The sequence below is a fragment of the Podarcis tiliguerta genome (assembly GCF_965153285.1).
Source record: "Podarcis tiliguerta genome assembly, chromosome: 8".
In the NCBI taxonomy this organism is placed as follows: Eukaryota; Metazoa; Chordata; class Lepidosauria; order Squamata; family Lacertidae; genus Podarcis; species Podarcis tiliguerta.
In genome coordinates this window covers 80285004-80304276 of record NC_139541.1, presented here as the reverse complement: position 1 = coordinate 80304276, position 19273 = coordinate 80285004, and the positions used below count along the sequence as shown (strand labels likewise).

The following is a 19273-nucleotide window of genomic DNA, read 5'->3' as shown; positions in this document are numbered from 1 at the left end:
GGGACTCTCAAGAGTCTCCTCCAGCACCAGAATTCAAAAGCATCCATTCTTCTGCGATCAGCCTTCTTTATGGTCCAGCTCTCACTTCCATACATCACTACTGGGAAAACCATGGCTTTAACTATACGGACCTTTGTTAGCTAGGCAAGGTGACAAGAATATAAGACCCAGATCTCAGAATATAAGACCCAGTATGTTCAATACTAATCCTAATTATCAAGTGTGGATTGAACAAATGCGGGTGACCCTCATTGGATGGGAGGGGCCTATTGGACTCTATTTCCCAGAGTTCCTCGCGGACCTCTAGAGTCTCGCAATTCCGCGGTGACTAACGACAACGAAACACCCCCCCTTTGAGAGAGAAAAAACTACATTACCCATAAACCCCTGCAAGCAGGCCTCTTCTTTGATAGGTTAAAAGCGGGATGTGCCCTCCCCCGGGAGCCACGTACCCATAATGCAGCACGGTCCGCGTCCGCCTATTAAAAGGGGCGGGGTGGCGCCGAGCAGAGAGCGCCTTTTTGAAGGAAGCCGACTACGCTACCCAAGAGGCTTTGCTCCACGCGCAAGCGCACTAGTTAATCATTAAATACATATTTATCTCTCGAGAGAAATTTGGTTCCGCCAACATGGAGGCTTTGAAGAGGGCCGGCTAAAAAAAGAAAAGGAAAGCCGCCTGGTTCCCTTCGCTCGGTGCGGCTCGGAGGCCGGTACGGTTTGAAACGGAGAGGCAGGCTTTGGGGCCTAGGGGTTGTCATGACAACGGAAAGGGCCGTTGGAGTACGGAAGGCCCCCCCCCCCAGCGAAGATGGGGAATTAGTAGTTTTTATTAATTTAGTTATACTTATGCGCCACCGTTTTCTCCGGGGAGTTCCAGAAGGCGCAGATATCCCCCTCCCCGTTTTATCCTCGCAGCAGCCCTGCGAGGTAGGCCGGGCTGTGAGGGAGGGCGGCTGGCTACTCCCCCCGCCCAGGGCGCCCGAGTGAATTGTGCAGCTGAGGGGGGAGCGAGGTTTGAAGCTTGGCCGCCGTGGAAGCGCCTGGGTTGGGGCGGAGCTAGGGGAGCTGATGGGGTTGGGAGAGACCCCCAGGGGTCATCTAGCCCAACCCCCTGCGGCAGTGTGTTTTTATATACAGTGGTACCTTGGCTTACATACGCTTCAGGTTACGTATGCTTCAGGTTACACACTCCGCTAACCCAGAAATAGTTAGGTTAAGAACTTTGCTTCAGTATGTTTTTATATACTGTTGTACCTCGGGTTAAATACGCTTCAGGTTACGTATGCTTCAGGTTACACACTCCACTAACCCAGAAATAGTGCTTCAGGTTAAGAACTTTGCTTCAGGATGAGAACAGAAATCATGCTCTGGCGGTGCGGCGGCAGCAGCAGGAGGCCCCATTTGCTAAAGTGGTGCTTCAGGTTAAGAACAGTTTCAGGTTAAGAACAGACCTCCGGAACGAATTAAGTACTTAACCCGAGGTACCAATGTACGCTGGAAGCCGCCCAGAGTGACTGGGGCGACCCAGTTGGATTGGTGCGGTGCAAATAATAAAATTATTATTATTATTATTATTCTGCAGGAAGGGTGGCCACTCAACCTCTTGTGTAAAAAAAACCCCAACAAAGGAGAGAGAGAGAGCCCACCGCTTTCTGCTATGGCAAGGGCGGAACTGCTGGTGTGGGGGTAGAACGGCAAGGTGGACCTGGCAAGAGGAGCCCTCCGGCTGGTTCAAGCCAATGGTCCATTTAGCCCTGTTTTCAAAGAGTGGGGCCCGATTGGGTGACCCTTGCTTTCCTCAGCCAAAGTGATCTGTTCCACTGATTTCCTGGCTGGTAGCTTATCCTCCTGTGTTAAAACCACATGTTGAAAGCAACACTGGTAACCGGTGGTGGGGAGACTCCATTGCCCTTTCCAAGATACTGAGTAAAGCCTCTCACACACAGATTCAAGGTCTTCTTTGGGTTCCTTAGATTCAAGGTCTTTGGGGGTGTATAGTAGTAATAATAATTATTATTATTATTTATACCCCGCCCATCTGGCTGGGCTTCCTCAGCCACTTTGGGCGGCTTCCAAAAAAAATTAAAATACCATAATACATCAAACATTAAAAGCTTCCCTAAACAGGGCTGCCTTCAGATGTCTTCTAAAAGTCTGGTAGTTGTTGTTCTCTTTGACATCTGGTGGGAGGGCGTTCCACAAGGAGGGCACCACTACCGAGAAGGCCCTCTGCCTGGTTCCCTGTAACTTGGCTTCTCTTTTATAGAGATTGTTTGCAGTAAGTATTTTCAGAAACTGGGAAAAAATAGGAGGGAAATTGCTTCTTGATGTACCTTTGTACAATAGGAAAACCTTGTTCAAGGACAGATTCCAGCCAGAGGGCAGGGGAGAGGGAATGGCCTCTGGAGAATCTTGAGGGCTGGCTAGAGAGGACCACATTTTGTTCTCCATCCTGAGGTTCCTAATGTCTCCCTGCATGCTTCCTTTCTAGACCTCACCCTGTCTGGCTGGATTTTGCCCACTGGACAGCGTGGGCAGCCATGGCTGGCGTAAGCAACATGGGCGACTCTGGCCTGTCCTGCATGAGCATCGCCTCCCAGTTCTTTGCCGGGGAGGAGACGTCTGGCATAGACACCATGACTACCTCGGAGAGGGTAAGTTTCCCAGGATCTGAGTCTCAATGTGGATAGGTTGTGATAATCACTTTCAGAGAACATTTCCTGAAAAGCCTTCTTTCCCTTTTCAAAAAACAGGTGGTGGATTTGCTAAACCAAGCCGCCTTAATCAGCAACGATTCCAAAATCACAATCCTCAAACAGGTGAGTGGCATTGCTGCCTTTGCATTGAGAAAATCTTAGGTGTAAACCGGGAGTGCTTTCTGGTTAAACGGTCTTGTTTCCACAGGGGCATGTGTACCTGGGCTGTCTTAAGACCTGTAGGTTCACGTGAGGCTAACAAACTAGAAAGAGTATTGAAATATACTTCCCAGTTCCAGGACCTGCAGGACCTAACCTTGGTTTGGGAATGACTGGCAGTAATGATTCTCAGAAAATAGTCCCTATCCTGCCCAGTGGGGGCTGGGGGTGGAGTTAGGTGGGACGGTGGAAAGAAATTCCTGTGTAATCCGCTCATGTCCTTCTACAGTTGTAGCAGTGGCGTAGCGTGGGGGGTGCAGGGGGGGCCGGCAGCTCGGGCGCAACATCTGGGGGTTAGGGTTAGGGGGCGGCGCAAATCCATGGGTTAGGGGGCGCAAATTACTTGCCTTGCCCCGGGTACTGACAACCCACGCTATGCCACTGAGTTGTAGCCAAGTGAGTCTGCTCCTGCTCCCTTGAAATCTTTTAAGATCAGGAGCCCCACAACCGACATTACTTTCCATTAAACTCGCCATCTTGTAAAAATGACGATGTTGTGTGCAAGGCAGCCTTAAACGGATGTTATCCTCAAGTATATGTGTTTTATGTGCAGTTGCATTCTGAACACTTTGGAACATGGTTTGTGCTGGGAGTGGGAGGGAAGTGTTTCTGAATTCAGGATCTGATGAGTTAATCTGCCTCTGCCTAGTTAGGGGCTCTGTATCATGTAATGTTCCCCAGCTTTCTTCCAAGATGACTGTTGGGAAGAGGGGTTGTGTGGGTCTGGCTGGTAAGATTTAGTGCAGGCATAGGCAAACTCTGCCCTCCAGATGTTTTGGGACTACAACTTCCATCATCCCTAGCTAACAGGACCAGTGGTCAGGGATGATGGGAATTGTAGTCTCAAAACATCTGGAGGGCCGAGTTTGCCTATGCCTGATTTAGTGACAGGCAAGTAGCCTGATGATACACCATAAATGTTCTCCTGGTTTATCTTCTCTACTTGGCTATATTAGCTATTCTTTTTGTTTCTCAGGTCCAGGAACTGATTATAAACAAAGATCCCACGCTGTTGGATAATTTCCTGGATGTGAGTATTGCTTGTGCTAGAAACAACCTTTCCTCCACCATCTCTGCCCTCCATGGACTTGGAACAGCCACTGCTGGTCTTGCTTGGTTCTGTTCCTTGTGTGTTCTGGCCTGGCCTGGCCCAGCTCAAAAGCGGATGGGGCTTTTCTGCCTGTTGGTGGCAGGCTTGAGAGAGAGGTGGCCGCCTCTGACCTTCTCCTTATCCTTGCACCGCAGGAGATCATTGCTTTCCAGGCAGACAAATCTGTTGAGGTTCGGAAGTTTGTCATCGGGTTCATAGAGGAAGCCTGGTAAGTCAGATGTTGTTATGCCATCCTAGCAATTGGCCTCCCCTTACCTGTTTCTGCGGGTCTTTGGGGTGTGTATACTGCCCATCCCAGAGAAGTTTTTAGTGTGTGATGTTGTATTGTGTTTCTCCTATTTTTTGTTGGGAGCTGCCCAGAGTGGCTGGGGCAACCCAGTCAGATGGGCAGCATATATATCTAGAGAGAGGGTTTGTAACACGGCTGACAAATAGACCCCTGTGTGATCCCATTTCTTTCATTGCTTCCTTTCCCCCCACAACCTGCTGCCTCTCACCTCCAGCAAACGGGACACCGAGCTGCTGCTCAAGCTTATTGCCAACCTCAACATGCTGTTGAGGGATGAGAACGTCAATGTGGTGAAGAAAGCCATCCTCGCTATGACTCAGTTGTATAAGGTGGCGCTGCAGGTGAGCTGCTCCCCCAGGGTGGGGTTGGGGGCGGCTGAGCTTGCCCTTTGTCTGCCTGGTCCCTGCCTCTTGTTTTCTGCCTGTCTCTCTCTCAAACCTGAGGCTGCTAATAATGCTCCCTGCCAACAGTGGATGGTGAAATCCAGAGTGATCAACGACATGCAGGAGGCCTGCTGGGAGATGGTGTCCGCCATGGCCAGTGAAATCATCCAGCTGCTGGACTCGGACAACGACGGCATACGCACCCACGCCATCAAGTTCGTGGAGGCACTGATCATCACCCTCTCTCCCCGGATGCCGGAGTCGGAGGTGCCCAAGCGCCACGAGAACGACATCAGCCTCGACCGGGTCCCCGAGGACCACCCCTACATCAAATACAGTAAGCGGGTATATGGCTCCCCTTAATCACACACACAGCCCAACAAGACAGCGACAAAAATCCACCAACAGCATGCAAATCAGTATGGCTAACCTGATCCAAAACACCCACTCACACATGAAGACAAAGACCACCACAGCCAACCACAAATGAATAACCACACCCTAGGCCAACCCCAACCTCTCTCACCACCAAAGGAACACAAGTGAATAGCAGAGCACCTGCACAAGTGATGCTGACAAAACCCCCCATATTATATTAAGTACAGTGGTACCTCGCAAGACGAATGCCTCGGAAGACGAAAAACTCGCAAGACGAAAGAGTTTTTCGTTTTCTGAGTTGCTTCGCAAGACGGATTTCCCTATGAGGAAATGTCTTGCGCCTTTTTTTAAAAACTGCCAATGCATTCCTATGGGAAACCGTCAATACACAGTGGTGCTTCGCAAGACGAAAAAACTCGCAGAACGAATTAATTTCGTCTTGCAAGGCACCACTGTATAATAGAAACATCGCCACCTGGCCCCACCCCCACCCATCTTCCCCCCTCCCCCTCTTTCCCCCTTTTCTTCCTAATGTCTCAACAAATGAAACTGATTTGTAAAAATGTTACATGGGGGAAAATAATAATATGAGAGAGAGAGATTGCACACACTTTTGTAAGTCAAGAAAATCTTTAATTAAAAAAAAATACAGTAAGCAGGTGAAGCCAAGGGCGGCGGCAGGGCTCCTGGGGAAACAGTCCTGGTCTGGACTAACCATGAGTAGCCCAGGAAGAGGGGTATCAGGTGTCTTGGTCATCCTGGGAAGGGACCAAACATTGCCTGCTCCAACCCTTTGATCACGAATGTCTGCTCCGAGGCCCCTCCTATCTCGCCTGGGTCATGTGCTGCAGGTGCAACATGGCAAGGTGCTTGCAAAGGTGGCGGCGGCTGCAGAATTCATTGAGATCTCTACCAGCCTTTCCTCACAGCTGCTTTTTGCCTCTCCCTCTCAGACGTTCTGTGGGAAGAAGGGAAGACAGCGCTGGACCAGCTGTTGAAGTTCATGGTCCACCCAGCCATCTCCAGCATCAACCTGACCGCCGCCCTGGGCTCCTTGGCCTCCATCGCCCGCCAGCGGCCTATGTTCATGTCGGAGGTGATCCAGGCCTATGAGACACTGCACGGTAAGCCTGCCAAGCTCACAGTATCTGGGACCCCGCATATACCTATTAAGATCAATCCGGTCTTCATTATTGGGGCTGCCCTAGTCTTTAAAAAATCAGAAATCTTCCAATCACCTCGAGGTGTTCCCTAAAGCCATGTAGTGATGGCGCCAGGTGTGCCTCTCTGGGGAGAACATTCCACAAACCGGGAGCCACCTCTCGTTGCGACCCTCCAAACCTCTCTGGGGTGCGGGACATAGAGAAGGGCCTCAGGTGACAAGCGCCGGGTTCGGGTCAGTTCATACGGGGAGAGGTGATGTTACAAGTTTGTGGGTCGTAAATCCTTTGACCCACGTGAGTCTGCTGCAACGGCCCTGCAATAAATTTGATTTATTGCCACTCCAGTGGCGCCCACACGCTTCCACGCTTCTCAGTTGCCGGATAATAGCAGAGTTCACACGCAGCGTAAAATGGCTTGTCTGTGTCAACGTCTGTGTCTTCAATAACTCAGCTCGGCACCAGTGCTTCTATTCTAACCCTCTTTATTTAGAAGCATTCAAAACAGATAAGAAAAACCTACAGAATCTAGCTGCATGCTTGCAGCTTTCTGCCTTCTAACAAAAACAAAACTCCCTTGCTCACATTCTCAGACAGACTGCTCTCCAGAGAGAGCTCAGCCCCCACAGAGCACAGATCAAAGGAAAATGCCCGGGTCATGTGGGCAATGCACCCAGTGAATCAGAACGCTTCCTGGAGTGTTAACTCTTGGCTGTCCAGAACCACAACGGATGATTCTTAAGGTATTGAGGTCCTGAGCTGTTTGGATATACAGTGGAACCTCAGGTTACATGCGCTTCAGGTTACATACGCTTCAGGTTACAGACTCCGCTAACCCAGAAATATTACCTTGGTTTAAGAACTTTGCTTCAGGATGAGAACAGAAATTGTGCAGTGGCGGTGCAGCGGCAGCAGGAGGCCCCATTAGCTAAAGTGGTGCTTCAGGTTAAGAACAGTTTCAGGTTAAGAACGGACCTCCGGAACGAATTAGGTTCTTAACCCGAGGTACCACTATATAGGCTTAATCAGCTAAATTAAGCGGGCCCAATGGTGAGGTGCTGTGGAAGTGGGAAGAGAGGGAGGCTGCATATTTCATACTTCCACTCGATCTCATAGGCTGTTCCTCCTTGGGCCCGGGATCTGGGTTCCTCTCTAATGTTGTCGCTTGCTTGACTCGTTTCCTCTGCCCTCCTGCCGACAGCCAACCTCCCCCCGACGCTGGCCAAGTCCCAGGTGAGCAGCGTGCGGAAGAACCTCAAGCTGCACCTGTTGAGCGTCCTCAAGCACCCGGCCTCTGTGGAGTTCCAGGCCCAGATCACCACCCTGCTGATGGACCTGGGCACGCAGCAGGCCGAGATCACCCGCAACATGCCGAACCTGAAGGAGCTCCGCAAGCGCCCGCGGGATGATAGCGACCCTGCCATGAAGAAGATGAAGATGGGTGAGCGGGCAAAGGAGGGGCAGGAGTGGTCCGTGGAGAGGGGCAGCCTCTTCTCCAAACGCTGCGATGATCCACCAACCGTGCAGCACCTGCCCCACCCCATAAAACACACAAAGACTTTCTCTTTCTCTGCTGCAGAGCCAAATCTTGGGGAGGATGATGAGGATAAAGACCTGGAGCAGGTGGCAGCCCCAGTCCCCAAGCCCTCCATCCAAGTCAGCACACAGTCGGACACGGACATCACCGCTGAGTTTCTACAGCCCCTTCTGACTCCAGATAACGTGGCCAACCTGGTAGGTTTAGCTGGTGAAAGCGCCTCTTGGCTGCTCCTCCTTTGAGTGCCGGGAAGAAGAAGAAGAAGAGTTTGGCTTTGATATCCCGCTTTCACTCCCTTTAAGGAGTCTCAAAGCGGCTAACATTCTCCTTTCCCTTCCTCCCCCACAACAAACACTCTGTGAAGTGAGTGGGGCTAAGAGACTTCAAGGAAGTGTGACTGGCCCAAGGTCACCCAGCAGCTGCATGTGGAGGAGCGGAGACGCGAACCCGGTTCCCCAGATTACAAGACTACCGCTCTCAGCCACTACACCACACTGGCTCTCTGGGAGGGGAGGGGAGAATCTTTTGCCAAGGGGGCCTAGAAAGCAGACGGGGTGGCAGGAGACACAACTTCAGCTTGACCAAAGGGTGATCTTTTTGGAAAAGCCGGAGAGGCACGTGTCCCTTTGCCTAAAGTTAGCCTGGCACGCCTCATCCTTGTGAAAGCTGGATGAATGGAGGTGTAGGGCAAGAGTGGCTTTTTCTTAGGAATAGAAGTGTTTTCCTGCTTGGCTCTGGCATGCCAGGCCCTCTCACCATCTTTCTGCCCCCCCAGGTGCTCATCAGCATGGTGTACCTGCCTGAAAACATGCCTGCTTCCTTCCAAGCTACCTATACTCCCGTGGAATCTGCTGGCACTGAGGTCCAGATCAAGCACCTTGCCCGCCTCATGGCCACCCAGATGACGGCAGCTGGGCTAGGGCCAGGTAGGCCCCTAAGAGGGACTCTGGTGGAGTTGCCATGAACTTCTAGCACAGTTGGCCCCAATCTCTGGGTGTTTGAGCAATACAATGGTCTTTGTATTTGCAAAGGTTTTGCTTTGTTTTTGCATGGGCCCATCAAGAAAAACTAACTGGATGCGATGGTTTGTGGGTGTGATTTTGCTAACTGTTTCGTAGACACAGCTGAATGGATTTAATTTAGGGGTGGGGGAGTCCTCCTTTGCCTCGTAGGCACCCTTTCAGGGGTCGCATGCCAGTCAGTGAGTGGGACCAGAGCCCAAAGCAGGCAGAATAATGGGTGTGACTGTTCTATAGCAGGCTTCACTCCATCCACACAAATGGCAGTTGGCTCCTTACCTCTCTCGCCCTGACCTAGCCACTATGATCCACGCGACGGTCACCTCCAGACTGGATTATTGTAACTCGCTCTACGTGGGGCTGCCCTTGAGACTGACCCAGAAACTCCAGCGGGTGCAGAATGCCACAGCGAGACTCCTTATGGGGTTGTCGCTGCGAGATCACATTCACCCGGTGCTATACCAGCTGCACTGGCTCCCGGTGGAGTACAGGATCAGGTTTAAGGTGCTGGTTTTAACCTTTAAAGCCCTATACGGCCTATGACCCTTGTACCTACAGGACCGCCTCTCCTGGTATGCCCCACAGAGAAACCTACTGTCCGCAAATAAAAACATCCTGAAGGTCCCAGGCCTCAGAGAGGTTAGGCTGGCCTCAACTAGAGCCAGGGCTTTCTCGGCTGTGGCTCCAATCTGGTGGAACGCTCTGTCACAAGAGACTAGGGCCCTGCGGGACCTGACATCTTTCCGCAGGGCCTGTAAGACAGAGCTGTTCCACCAGGCCTTTGGTCAGGGCGCAGCCTGACCCCCTCCTCTGGCAATCTGTACAGAATCTTGCTTAATGGTTGCCATCAATTTGATTTTAATTAATTTTTATAATGAAAGGTTTTTAGAATGTTGGATTATTTTGATTGTTGTTAGCCGCCCTGAGCCCAGCTTTGGCTGGGGAGGGCGGGGTATAAATAAAATTTATTATTATTATTATTATTATTATTATTATTATTATTATTATCATTATCATCCCAAAGAGGGCTGCTTTTGACCATGGGACTGAGGTTCCTGATCCCTGATTCAGATCCTCAGAATGCTTGTTATTGAGGCTAACTGTCATACATGATTACCAAGCCCAAGCAGTAAAGCTGAGCCACATACTGAGGTATCCGGTATACACATTTGCAGCACTGTATTTCAGTTCTTGCTATTTATTTATGTAAGGGGTCTGGAAGCGGTCTCTCTCTACCTATAAGACAGAAGAGAAGTTTAAAAAGTTACAAGTTAGGGGCAGAAGATGAAGTGGGTTTTGCCAGATGATTAATTCCCTCTTCCTCTCTCCCGCAGGTGTGGAGCAAACCAAGCAGGTCAAGGAGTCGCTGAAAGAAGAGAAAATGCTCAAACCGGAAAGCGTGCTGATCAAACGGCGCTTCTCTGCTCTCAGTACAGGCCAGGCCATTTCTGTGTTGGGAGCCCAGGGCTCTGTCCCCTCTACTGAGTCTGGGGTGCCGCAGACCAAGCGGCGCCCAGAACCAATCATCCCTTCCACTCAGCCCAGGTGAGAGCAACACCTCTTTGTCCTTTAAGGTTGGGGGGGAGGGAGTTCAGTTAAAGAACAATTAACAGGCAGCTCGTGAGACAAATGATAAACACCATTTGGGAAAGGGCCAAACACAGAACATAAAATAAATGGATATGAGTTTATCAAGGTTGCAGCATGGTCCTAAAGTTATGAGACTATCTAGTTATAGATAAATCCACAAAAACGGGAGACCTGTCAGAAAAAGTTGAGATGATTTCTTCCCATTCACCTCGGCTGTCATATTCTTTCTCGTCTGTCTAGATTGTAAGCCCTGTGGGGACCAGGGACTGGCCTCTCGCTTTGTCTCTATTTATTTATTTATTTATTTTCAATAATATTTATTAGAGGTTTAATAGTTACAAAGAAAAAAAGAAACAATAAAAAAAAATTAACAGAACAAAACAATACCTTACAATACATCAAAAATAAAAAGAAAAAGAAAAAAATACAGCAAAACAACAAGAAAAACAAAAACATTTAAAAACACATCCAATATTTCCCTATCTTTACCTTTCATTTACTTGTTTCATCGACCTCCTCACACCTCCCTTTTTTGTATTCTAGTTCAATTAGCTATTTCAGCAAATCCTTTCCATCTTTCTCAATTTTTTGTTCTATAATTTATCTTAACACAATCTAACCTTAAATTTTCCACTTTGGCCCATTAACAATCAGTTTTTGCTTAATTCTTTATAACATTTCTGCGAAAACCATATAACTTCATTCCATCGCTTTGTCTCTATTTAAAAGCACCCTGTATGTGGATGGAGCTACATAGAAAACTAATGTAACCTCTCCGGGTGGTGGCCACTGTGGTCTCCCTGCTGCTCTCCTGAGCTGGTTGTGCGCAAGAAGGCATGTGCTTTGAGCAACCAGCTCTCGCAGGAGCAGTCTCCTTTTTTGCAAATCCCTTCCCGAGTGGCCGCTCCTTTTCTCTTTCCAGCTGCTGGAAGATCCCCCGCTTTTTGTGTCCTTACCCTATTTCCAATTCCCCTGCATAATTGCAAAGGGTTTCCCCAAATCCTTGCAAAGAAGACATGGGGCATTGGTTGGATAAAGCACCCTCTTTGCTTGAGCTTCTTCTCTGCCTACCCTTCAGAGGCTGATGCGTTTTCCTTTCTCCCAGGTTGGCCGGAGCCACCGGCCGCAAGAAGATTTTCCGCCTGAGTGACGTGATCAAGCCTCTCACGGATGTGCAGATGGACAAGCTGAAGCTGGCGGCCGTGAAGCGGATCCTGCGCTCCGAGAAGGCCGTGGCCTGCAGCGGGGCCGCCCACGTAAGTGTCTCCTGCAGCCTTGTCGTGGTGGGACCCTGGTTGGGTCCAGCGTCTCCGCCTCACCTTCGCCAGCTCCCTTCTTTCACAGGCCCGGGTGAAGATCCTCTCTTCTTTGGTGACCCAGTTCGAGGTCCCTCTCAAGAGCGAAGTCCTGACCTTCATCCTCGACGACATCCGCAACCGCCTGGACCTCGCCTTCGCCTGGTTGTACCAGGAGTACAATGCCTACCTGAGCCAGTACCCCTCCGGCTCGCTCGACAACTACGACGAGTGTCTCATCGGCCTCCTCTCCGGTCTGCAGGAGAAGCCGGACCAAAAAGATGGGTGGGTACTTGGGGCCTTGTAGAGGTGTGTGGCGGGGTGAGGTTCAGGGACACAAAACCTCCCCTATGATTATTTGATCTCCCCTTCAGCCCCGTGGCTACCAGACATTTTGAGAGCAAGATGGGTAAGCTACTAAATGCACCCCAATACAGTGGTGCCTCGCAAGACGAAAAGAATCCGTTCCGCGAGTCTCTTCGTCTTGCGGTTTTTTTTGTCTTGCGAAGCAAGCCCATTAGCGGATTAGCGCTATTAGCGGTTTAGCGGCTATTAGCGGCTATTAAAGGCTATTAAAGGCTTAAGGGATTGGCGGATTAACTGTTAAAAGGCTATTAGCGGCTATTAAAGGCTTAAGGGAATAGCGGATTAGCTGCTAAAAGGCTATTAGCATCTTAGATCAGCTGATAAGCGGCTTAGCGAACAGCTGTTAAGCGGCTTAGGGGCTTGGGAAAAAGGGGGGGAGGTGAAAAAAAAACCCCAGGAATCGCAAGACATTTTCGTCTTGCGAAGCAAGCCCATAGCAAATTCGTTTTGCGAAGCACCTCCAAAACGGAAAACCCTTTCGTCTAGCGGGTTTTCCGTCTTGCGAGGCGTTCGTCTTGCGGGGCACCACTGTACAAGCTATGGTGACCCAAGTAAGTCCCCCCCCCCCCAAGAATATTTCAAAGCATTTATCACCATAAACATTTTTATATTATACAAATTTTCTTCTTGACTTCCCACCCCTCCTTTCCTATTTTTTCCCCCCACTCCTTTTTATTCGGTGTTTTCTAACACATTTTAAAAATCTAAACCCTGCTACCATTAAAACTTTCATTAATCTACTGTTTATATTTCAAATCCTGCCCTTGACTTTATAGGTTGGTGATATTTTGATAGGTAATCCACCAGGGCTCTCTATTCCTCCGTAGACACTTTGTCATTATGTCCTCTTAGTTTTGGCAGTTAATGTTACCATTTCAACATATTCCATCAGTTTCATGAGCCATCCCTCTTTAGTTGGTAGTCCTTTCTGTTTCCACTTCTGTGCATACAAAGTTCACCCAAGGTAAAATTCAATGGTGCCACTCCTGAATAATAATAATAACAACAATTTTTTATTATTTGTACCCCACCCATCTGACTGGGTTACCCCAGGCACTCTGAGCTGCTTCCAACACAATGTGAAAACACAAGAAAACATCCAGCATTAAAAACTTCCCTGCCTGCAGGTTTCATCTTAATGTTACGTAGCCGTTTGTCTCCTTGACATCTTAACAGTTAAATTAGCACCGTCTCCACGCTGGGGACTGGAGAGGGAAGTGGAGCCTTGTGGTTCAGTCGTTGCCCCACAGCTCCTACAAGACAGGCCTGTAGCCAGAAATTCCTTACGCTTGCGGAATATTCTGGTGGAGCCAGTGAAACACGGAAGAACTTGAAACCTCAAAATCTGCTCTTTTAAATCGGGGCTTGTTCAAAGAACCAATTCTCTCGCGCAAGTTTTAATCAATTTCTACTATGCAGAGGAATAAGATTAAGGCTAGAGAAGCGGGGAAAGAATGCATACTTTGTTCTGAGATGGAGCACGTTGGCATGGCAGCTTTTTAGAAGAGGCCTGGACTGGGCATGGGGAAACATATGTTTTAAGTTCTTCCTTTTTGAAAATGGTTATCTTAGGGCTTCCATTACAAAAACCAAAACCAAATCCTGCTGCCTGACACTGTTTTGGAGCATCTGTTAGAGGGGATTTTTACTCAAATAAGGATGCTATCATAAAAAGTCAAAAAAACTGGAGGTTCTTGCTCTCCTCCATCCTTTTCTGGTTCTGGCCCTTGGAATGCTTTCCTGAGGGGACCACAGGACTGTAAAGGCCACCAACTTAAAATGTTGCATCCCCAGTTATAAAATAAAAGTTATTTCTGATTATTAGAGAGCCAGTGTGGTGTAGTGGTTAAGAGCGGTAGTCTGGGGAACCAGGTTCGCGTCTCTGCTCCTCCACATGCAGCTGCTGGGTGACCTTGGGCCAGTCACACTTCTGTGAAGTCTCTCAGCCCCACTCACCTCACAGAGTGTTTGTTGTGGGGGAGGAAGGGAAAGGAGAATGTTAGCCGCTTTGAGACTCCTTAAAGGGAGTGAAAGGCGGGATATCAAATCCAAACTCTTCTATTATTTTCTAAGCTCCTGGCTGTGACCAAGGCTTTTTCTGTTGTTGTTTTGCCTCACACAGGATCTTTACCAAGGTGGTACTTGAGGCCCCACTGATCACGGAGAGTGCCCTGGAAGTGATTCGGAAGTACTGCGAAGATGAGGTGTGTCCCTAATAAGATACCAGCCGGCGTTCATTTTAGATCTCCCTCCATAGCCTTACAAGGTTGCAGGGAAGGAAACTCTGCTGAAGCACCGGGGTCTGGCCAGCAAAGTATGCTTGACACATTTTAGGGCAACTATAAAAGGCATTCCTACCAGTAATCCTACCCCAAACTAGAAGAAATGCAATGAAAGCTTCTGGGACCTACAAAAATAGGCTGCTGGATTGGCTGTTCTGACCTTGCCTCCTCCTTCCAACTCGCTCCTGTTTCACAAAAACGTCCCTGCGAAGTTGTCGAAAGGGTGGCACATAGTTATGGCTTGTTGGAAACAGCGTGTGGGTTGTCCCCCAACCCCCCCCCCCCCCGGCCACAGTTTAAAAGTTTAAACATTTTACAGTGTTACTCTTCCCCCAAACTAATAGCCTCCCTGGGAATGTGTTCGTTCACTCCCATAACTGTTTGAAAACCATGGCGCGGCTTCCTATTGGCTGCAGGAGGTTCCTGCACTCAATCAGAAGCTGCGAAGCTGCATTGTACGTTAGACTTCCCAAAAACATTTGCAAACTGGAACACTTCCGGGGTTGTGGCGTTCGGGAACTGATTTGTTTGGGAGCCAAGCCATTCAACAACCAAGGTACCACTGAATCCGAGACCAGGGAGAAGAGTCGGTGGAAGAAGATTGGGAAAAATTCAAAGTATATTTACAGAAATATTGCAAAATTAATGAATGTTAGAAGATTGCTGGAATGAAGTTACATGGTTTTAGCAGAAATGTTATAAAGAATTAAGCAAAAACTGATTGTTAATGGGCCAAAGTGGAAAATTAAAAGTTAGATTGTGTTAAGATAAATTATACAACAAAAAATTGAGAAAGATGGAAAGGATTTGCTGAAATAGCTAATTGAACTAGAATACAAAAAAGGGAAGTGTGAGGAGGTCGATGAAATAAGTAAATGAAAGGTAAAGATATGGAAATATTAGATGTGTTTTTAAATGTTTTTGTTTTTTGTTGTTGTTTTGCTGTATTGTTTTTTGTTTTTGTTTTTATTTTTGATGTATTGTCTGTTAATTTTTTTATTGTTTCTTTTTTCTTTTTTCTGTAACTATTAAACCTCTAATAAATATTATTTTAAAAAACAACACCAAGGTACCACTGTATATATATATATACACACGCGCACACTGCTCAAAACATTAACTGCACATGCTCAGAGCTTCTTTTGCATCTCTCCTACAGAGCCGGACGTACCTGGGCATGTCGACACTTCGGGACCTGATCTTCAAGCGCCCGTCGAGGCAGTTCCAGTATCTGCATGTTCTCTTGGATCTCAGCTCCCACGAGAAGGATAAGGTGAGCCTGGAGCTGTGGTGTGGTCCGAGCAATGCAGCTGAAATAAGCTTGCAAGTCGCTCCTAACTGGCCAGGGTGCCTGCAGGACTGCCTGCTCTTACATGAACCTGCCTAGCTACTAAGATCACCCTCAGAGGCATGGCTCTGTGTCCTCCTGTTTATAAAAGTAAGCTGGGTGGTGACTGGAGGGCCTTTTCAGCGGTGGCACCTTGACATTGGAACCTCTTCAAGAGATGGCCTGGTGCCATCTATATCACTTTGGTTCCTGCCGAAAGAAGAGCCTGGGGTGGGGGTAAGAGGTTAATCTAGCCCAGCACCAGGTCCTTGTTGACATTTCCATTCCACCTTAAGGAACAAATATGGGATTGTTACGTGTCACATGTCTGTTTACATTCCAGCACAGTATGCTGGGAACTTCTGTTGTGTATAGCTTTTGCTTTTAGCTGCTCTCTTTGAGACGACATGAGAGACATGTTTCTTTGTCCTGATTTATGATTAATAAATCTGTAGTTGCAGTATGCTTCCACAAGCCTCACGCTTATTCTCTGTGCCCAATTCAATCTGCTGATAGTGTGCCCTTGGCTCTCAAGCCTGGGTTGCTGATTTACGTCAGAGCAGAGACCGATGGGTCTTCGCAGCGGGGCGGCTGGAAGGAGACGAACCAACCTGGGGCTAGCCAGCTGGCCTCCTGGCCCTCTGCATGTGGACAGTCCTCACAGTGACCAATGAGATGCACCTGGGAAGCAGGCAAGCAGGACACCAGTGCAACAGGCCTTTTAAATTTTGTCGCACGCTTTTTGTAACTGCTTGCTGTGATTTGCTGAATGGATTTTACAATGGTGTTATGGTCATCTGGGAGTGGACCAGTGCTGGGCAACAGAGAGTGGACTTGGTGGTACTTTGAACCGCTTTGGGGGCATTGTGCCCTTAGAAAAAGCCTACATCCCTAGCTGATCTAGGTGACGGAGAGCCTTGGTGATGCCCGTATATTTTCTGTCTCCAACCCTCTTAAAATTCTTTTGCTTTTTCTCTCCTTTTGGGGAATGTCTGCTCTGGAACTTGCTCACAGTGGGAACAAGAACCAAAGAACACTAGGGCTCATCTTCCTTTTCTAGGCACCGGTCCATGCTTTAAAGCATCATGTCAGAGTGCTCCCTGTCCCCCGGTGCTTTCTCTACAAAAATCTGCTCTTTACCATTGAATCAGAGCAAAAGGCAACCTGCAGAAAACCCAAGTTACTCTTTGTTCCTGTTCAGCATGAAAGAGTGGCTTTTTGCAGGGAAAGTCCCCACGGGCGGGCAGAAACTAAGTGTGGAAGAGCCCTTAAAAATAATCTCAAATTTGAAGTTGGTTTTTTAAAAATCCTTGGGATTCCTGAAGCTTGCTAATGCACTGTCAAATGACCCATCTTTTGCCTCCCATCTCAGGTTCGCCAGCAAGCGCTCCTATTCATCAAGCGGATGTACGAGAAGGACCAGCTACGGGAATACGTGGAGAAGTTTGCACTGAATTATTTGCAGCTCCTGGTCCACCCCAATCCTCCTTCTGTTCTCTTTGGCGCAGACAAAGATACAGGTAACTGGGCCGCACCAGATCCAGTTGTGTCCTGGTTGTAGGGGGTTGGACTCAGTCCAGTATATCTGAAGGAGTGTCTCCACCCCCATCGTTCTGCCCGGACACTGAGGTCCAGCTCCGAGGGCCTTCTGGCGGTTCCCTCACTGCGAGAGGCCAAGTTACAGAGAACCAGGCAGAGGGCCTTCTCGGTGGTGGCGCCCGCCCTGTGGAACGCCCTCCCATCAGATGTCAAAGTGATAAACAACTACCTGACATTCAGAAGACATCTGAAGGCAGCCCTGTTCAGGGAAGTTTTTAATATGTGACATTTTAGTGTATATTTCATCTTTGTTGGAAGCCGCCCAGAGTGGCTGGGGAAACCCAGCCAGATGGGCGGGGTACAAATAAAAAATTATTATTATTATTATTATTATTATTATTATTATTATTAGATGACCCTGGTGGTTCCTTCCAACTCTACAATTCTCTACATGTGACGGGTGATGGTGTACGCTTCCCCCCACGCTCAAATGGCTTCCCATGTAAAACAGGCTTTTCTAGGTTTATAGCTTTACCCCTTTTAAGTTAAACTTATACAACAGGAACTCCAAAAGGAGATCTTTCCCATTTCACAGCTCTATTTCCCTAGTTGTGAATGGCAAGGAGCCTGTCCCTGTGGCATCTGGCGCCCTGCATAATCCTTGGCGCCCGGTCTCTTTCTTCCCAACCCTCTTTTTGCCTTGCAGAGGTGGCTGCTCCTTGGACAGAAGAGACCATCAAGCAATGCCTCTATCTCTACTTGGCCCTCCTTCCCCAGAACCACAAACTGATCCATGAACTGGCGTCTGTATACACGGAGGCTATTGCCGACATCAAGCGCACTGTCCTCAGGGTTATTGAGCAGCCTGTGAGTCAGCTAGAGAGGGGTACTGGGTGGTCCACCACAGGGGCGAATGAAGGCATCGCGACACCCGGGGCGGCAAACCACTATGTACAGCGCATGTGCGGCGTCGCTATATACAGTGCATGTGCCGTACGTAGCAACGGCACACATGCGCTGTACATAGTGGTTTGCCACCAGCGGCGCTCCAGTGCCGTACAGACGGTGCCGGGATCCTCCGTTCCTGGCTGTAGCTGTGACGGAGGGGTCCCACTGCTGTCGGCGGCAAACCACTATGTACAGCGCATGTGCAGCATCGTTACGTACAGTGCATGCATGCGACACCGCACATGCGCTGTACATAGCAGTTTGCTGCCGGCGCCAGGATCCTCTGCTCGCGGCTGCAGCCGCAAACGGAGGATCCTCCACATGTGGCTGCGGCGGCTGCTTGCGTCCCCGCGAGCCCCCGCAGAGTGCCTTCTTGTCACCCCCCAGACATGGCACCTGCCCCCCCCCCATTGCGACGCCACTGGTCCACCATCGTTCTTTATACCGTATTGGCCCGAATATGAGCCACACCCACAAATAAGCCGCACCTTTAAAATTTGGCGGCTTGGGAACTGCACACAGGGCGGGTGCCATTGTCCCGCACTCCCGGGCTGCTCTCTGTGGGGGAGGGGGGGAGCCGCCCCACTTTGTCAGCAGCTTTCCCCCCTACATTCCGACGGCTCAGGAGGCTTGGGAGCAGTAGGCAGGCTGGGCGCCATTGCCCCGTGCTCCTTCCCTCCCCGCCCTCCTGGTCTGCTTCCTGGGAGTGGGGAGCCGCACCGCTTTGCCGGCAGCATAAGGTTGCGAATATAACTTTTTATGATCGGGATTTGGGGGGGGGGGAGTGTGGCTTATATTTGGGCCAATACAGTAGATGGCTCTCCTTTCCTCATGTTCGCATCCCCCACCCCAGAAACCATCCTTTTGTTTATCTTTTCCTATTGCTTCCAGATCCGTGGGATGGGGATGAATTCCCGGGAGCTGCTCAAGCTGGTTAAAAACTGCCCCAAAGGTGCAGAGACCCTGGTGACCCGCTGTCTGCACAGCCTGACGGACAAAGGTACAATTACTTCAGGGTTTATATTTAGGAGCTGTTTGATACAAAGGCTTCACAGTGGCTTCTGATAAATGCTGTGGAACTGGGATACGGGCTATGCAAAGCAGTCCAAGCTTGAGAGCTGCTGTTCAGTCACA

General features: G+C 49.2%; 1 protein-coding gene and 1 long non-coding RNA gene across 3 annotated transcripts in view; one reads left to right on the top strand and one right to left on the bottom strand.

Moving 5' to 3' along the window:
* The first annotated feature begins 461 nt into the window (after positions 1-461).
* The window catches only part of SYMPK (symplekin scaffold protein), a 28109-nt gene continuing 9297 nt past the window's right edge, over positions 462-19273 (top strand). Inside the window, exons 1-19 of one of the 2 annotated variants that reach the window (XM_083454731.1) lie at positions 462-710; positions 2492-2654; positions 2754-2819; positions 3892-3945; positions 4161-4234; positions 4530-4656; positions 4786-5035; positions 6030-6200; positions 7438-7677; positions 7816-7970; positions 8549-8699; positions 10127-10337; positions 11488-11638; positions 11727-11962; positions 14166-14247; positions 15485-15598; positions 17025-17172; positions 17898-18058; positions 19031-19139. In XM_083454731.1, the coding sequence (XP_083310857.1) occupies positions 2541-2654; positions 2754-2819; positions 3892-3945; positions 4161-4234; positions 4530-4656; positions 4786-5035; positions 6030-6200; positions 7438-7677; positions 7816-7970; positions 8549-8699; positions 10127-10337; positions 11488-11638; positions 11727-11962; positions 14166-14247; positions 15485-15598; positions 17025-17172; positions 17898-18058; positions 19031-19139 (2614 nt within the window). In that variant the 5' untranslated portion in view covers positions 462-710; positions 2492-2540. Of the gene's footprint in view, positions 928-2491; positions 2655-2753; positions 2820-3891; positions 3946-4160; positions 4235-4529; positions 4657-4785; positions 5036-6029; positions 6201-7437; positions 7678-7815; positions 7971-8548; positions 8700-10126; positions 10338-11487; positions 11639-11726; positions 11963-14165; positions 14248-15484; positions 15599-17024; positions 17173-17897; positions 18059-19030; positions 19140-19273 lie in introns of both variants that reach the window. The other variant, XM_083454732.1, reaches the window with a different exon arrangement.
* LOC310684910 lies at positions 13108-14238 on the bottom strand. The gene is made up of 3 exons (XR_014514957.1): positions 14098-14238; positions 13797-13857; positions 13108-13538 (listed from the first exon to the last, which is right to left on the bottom strand). It is a non-coding gene; the product is annotated as an uncharacterized lncRNA (long non-coding RNA).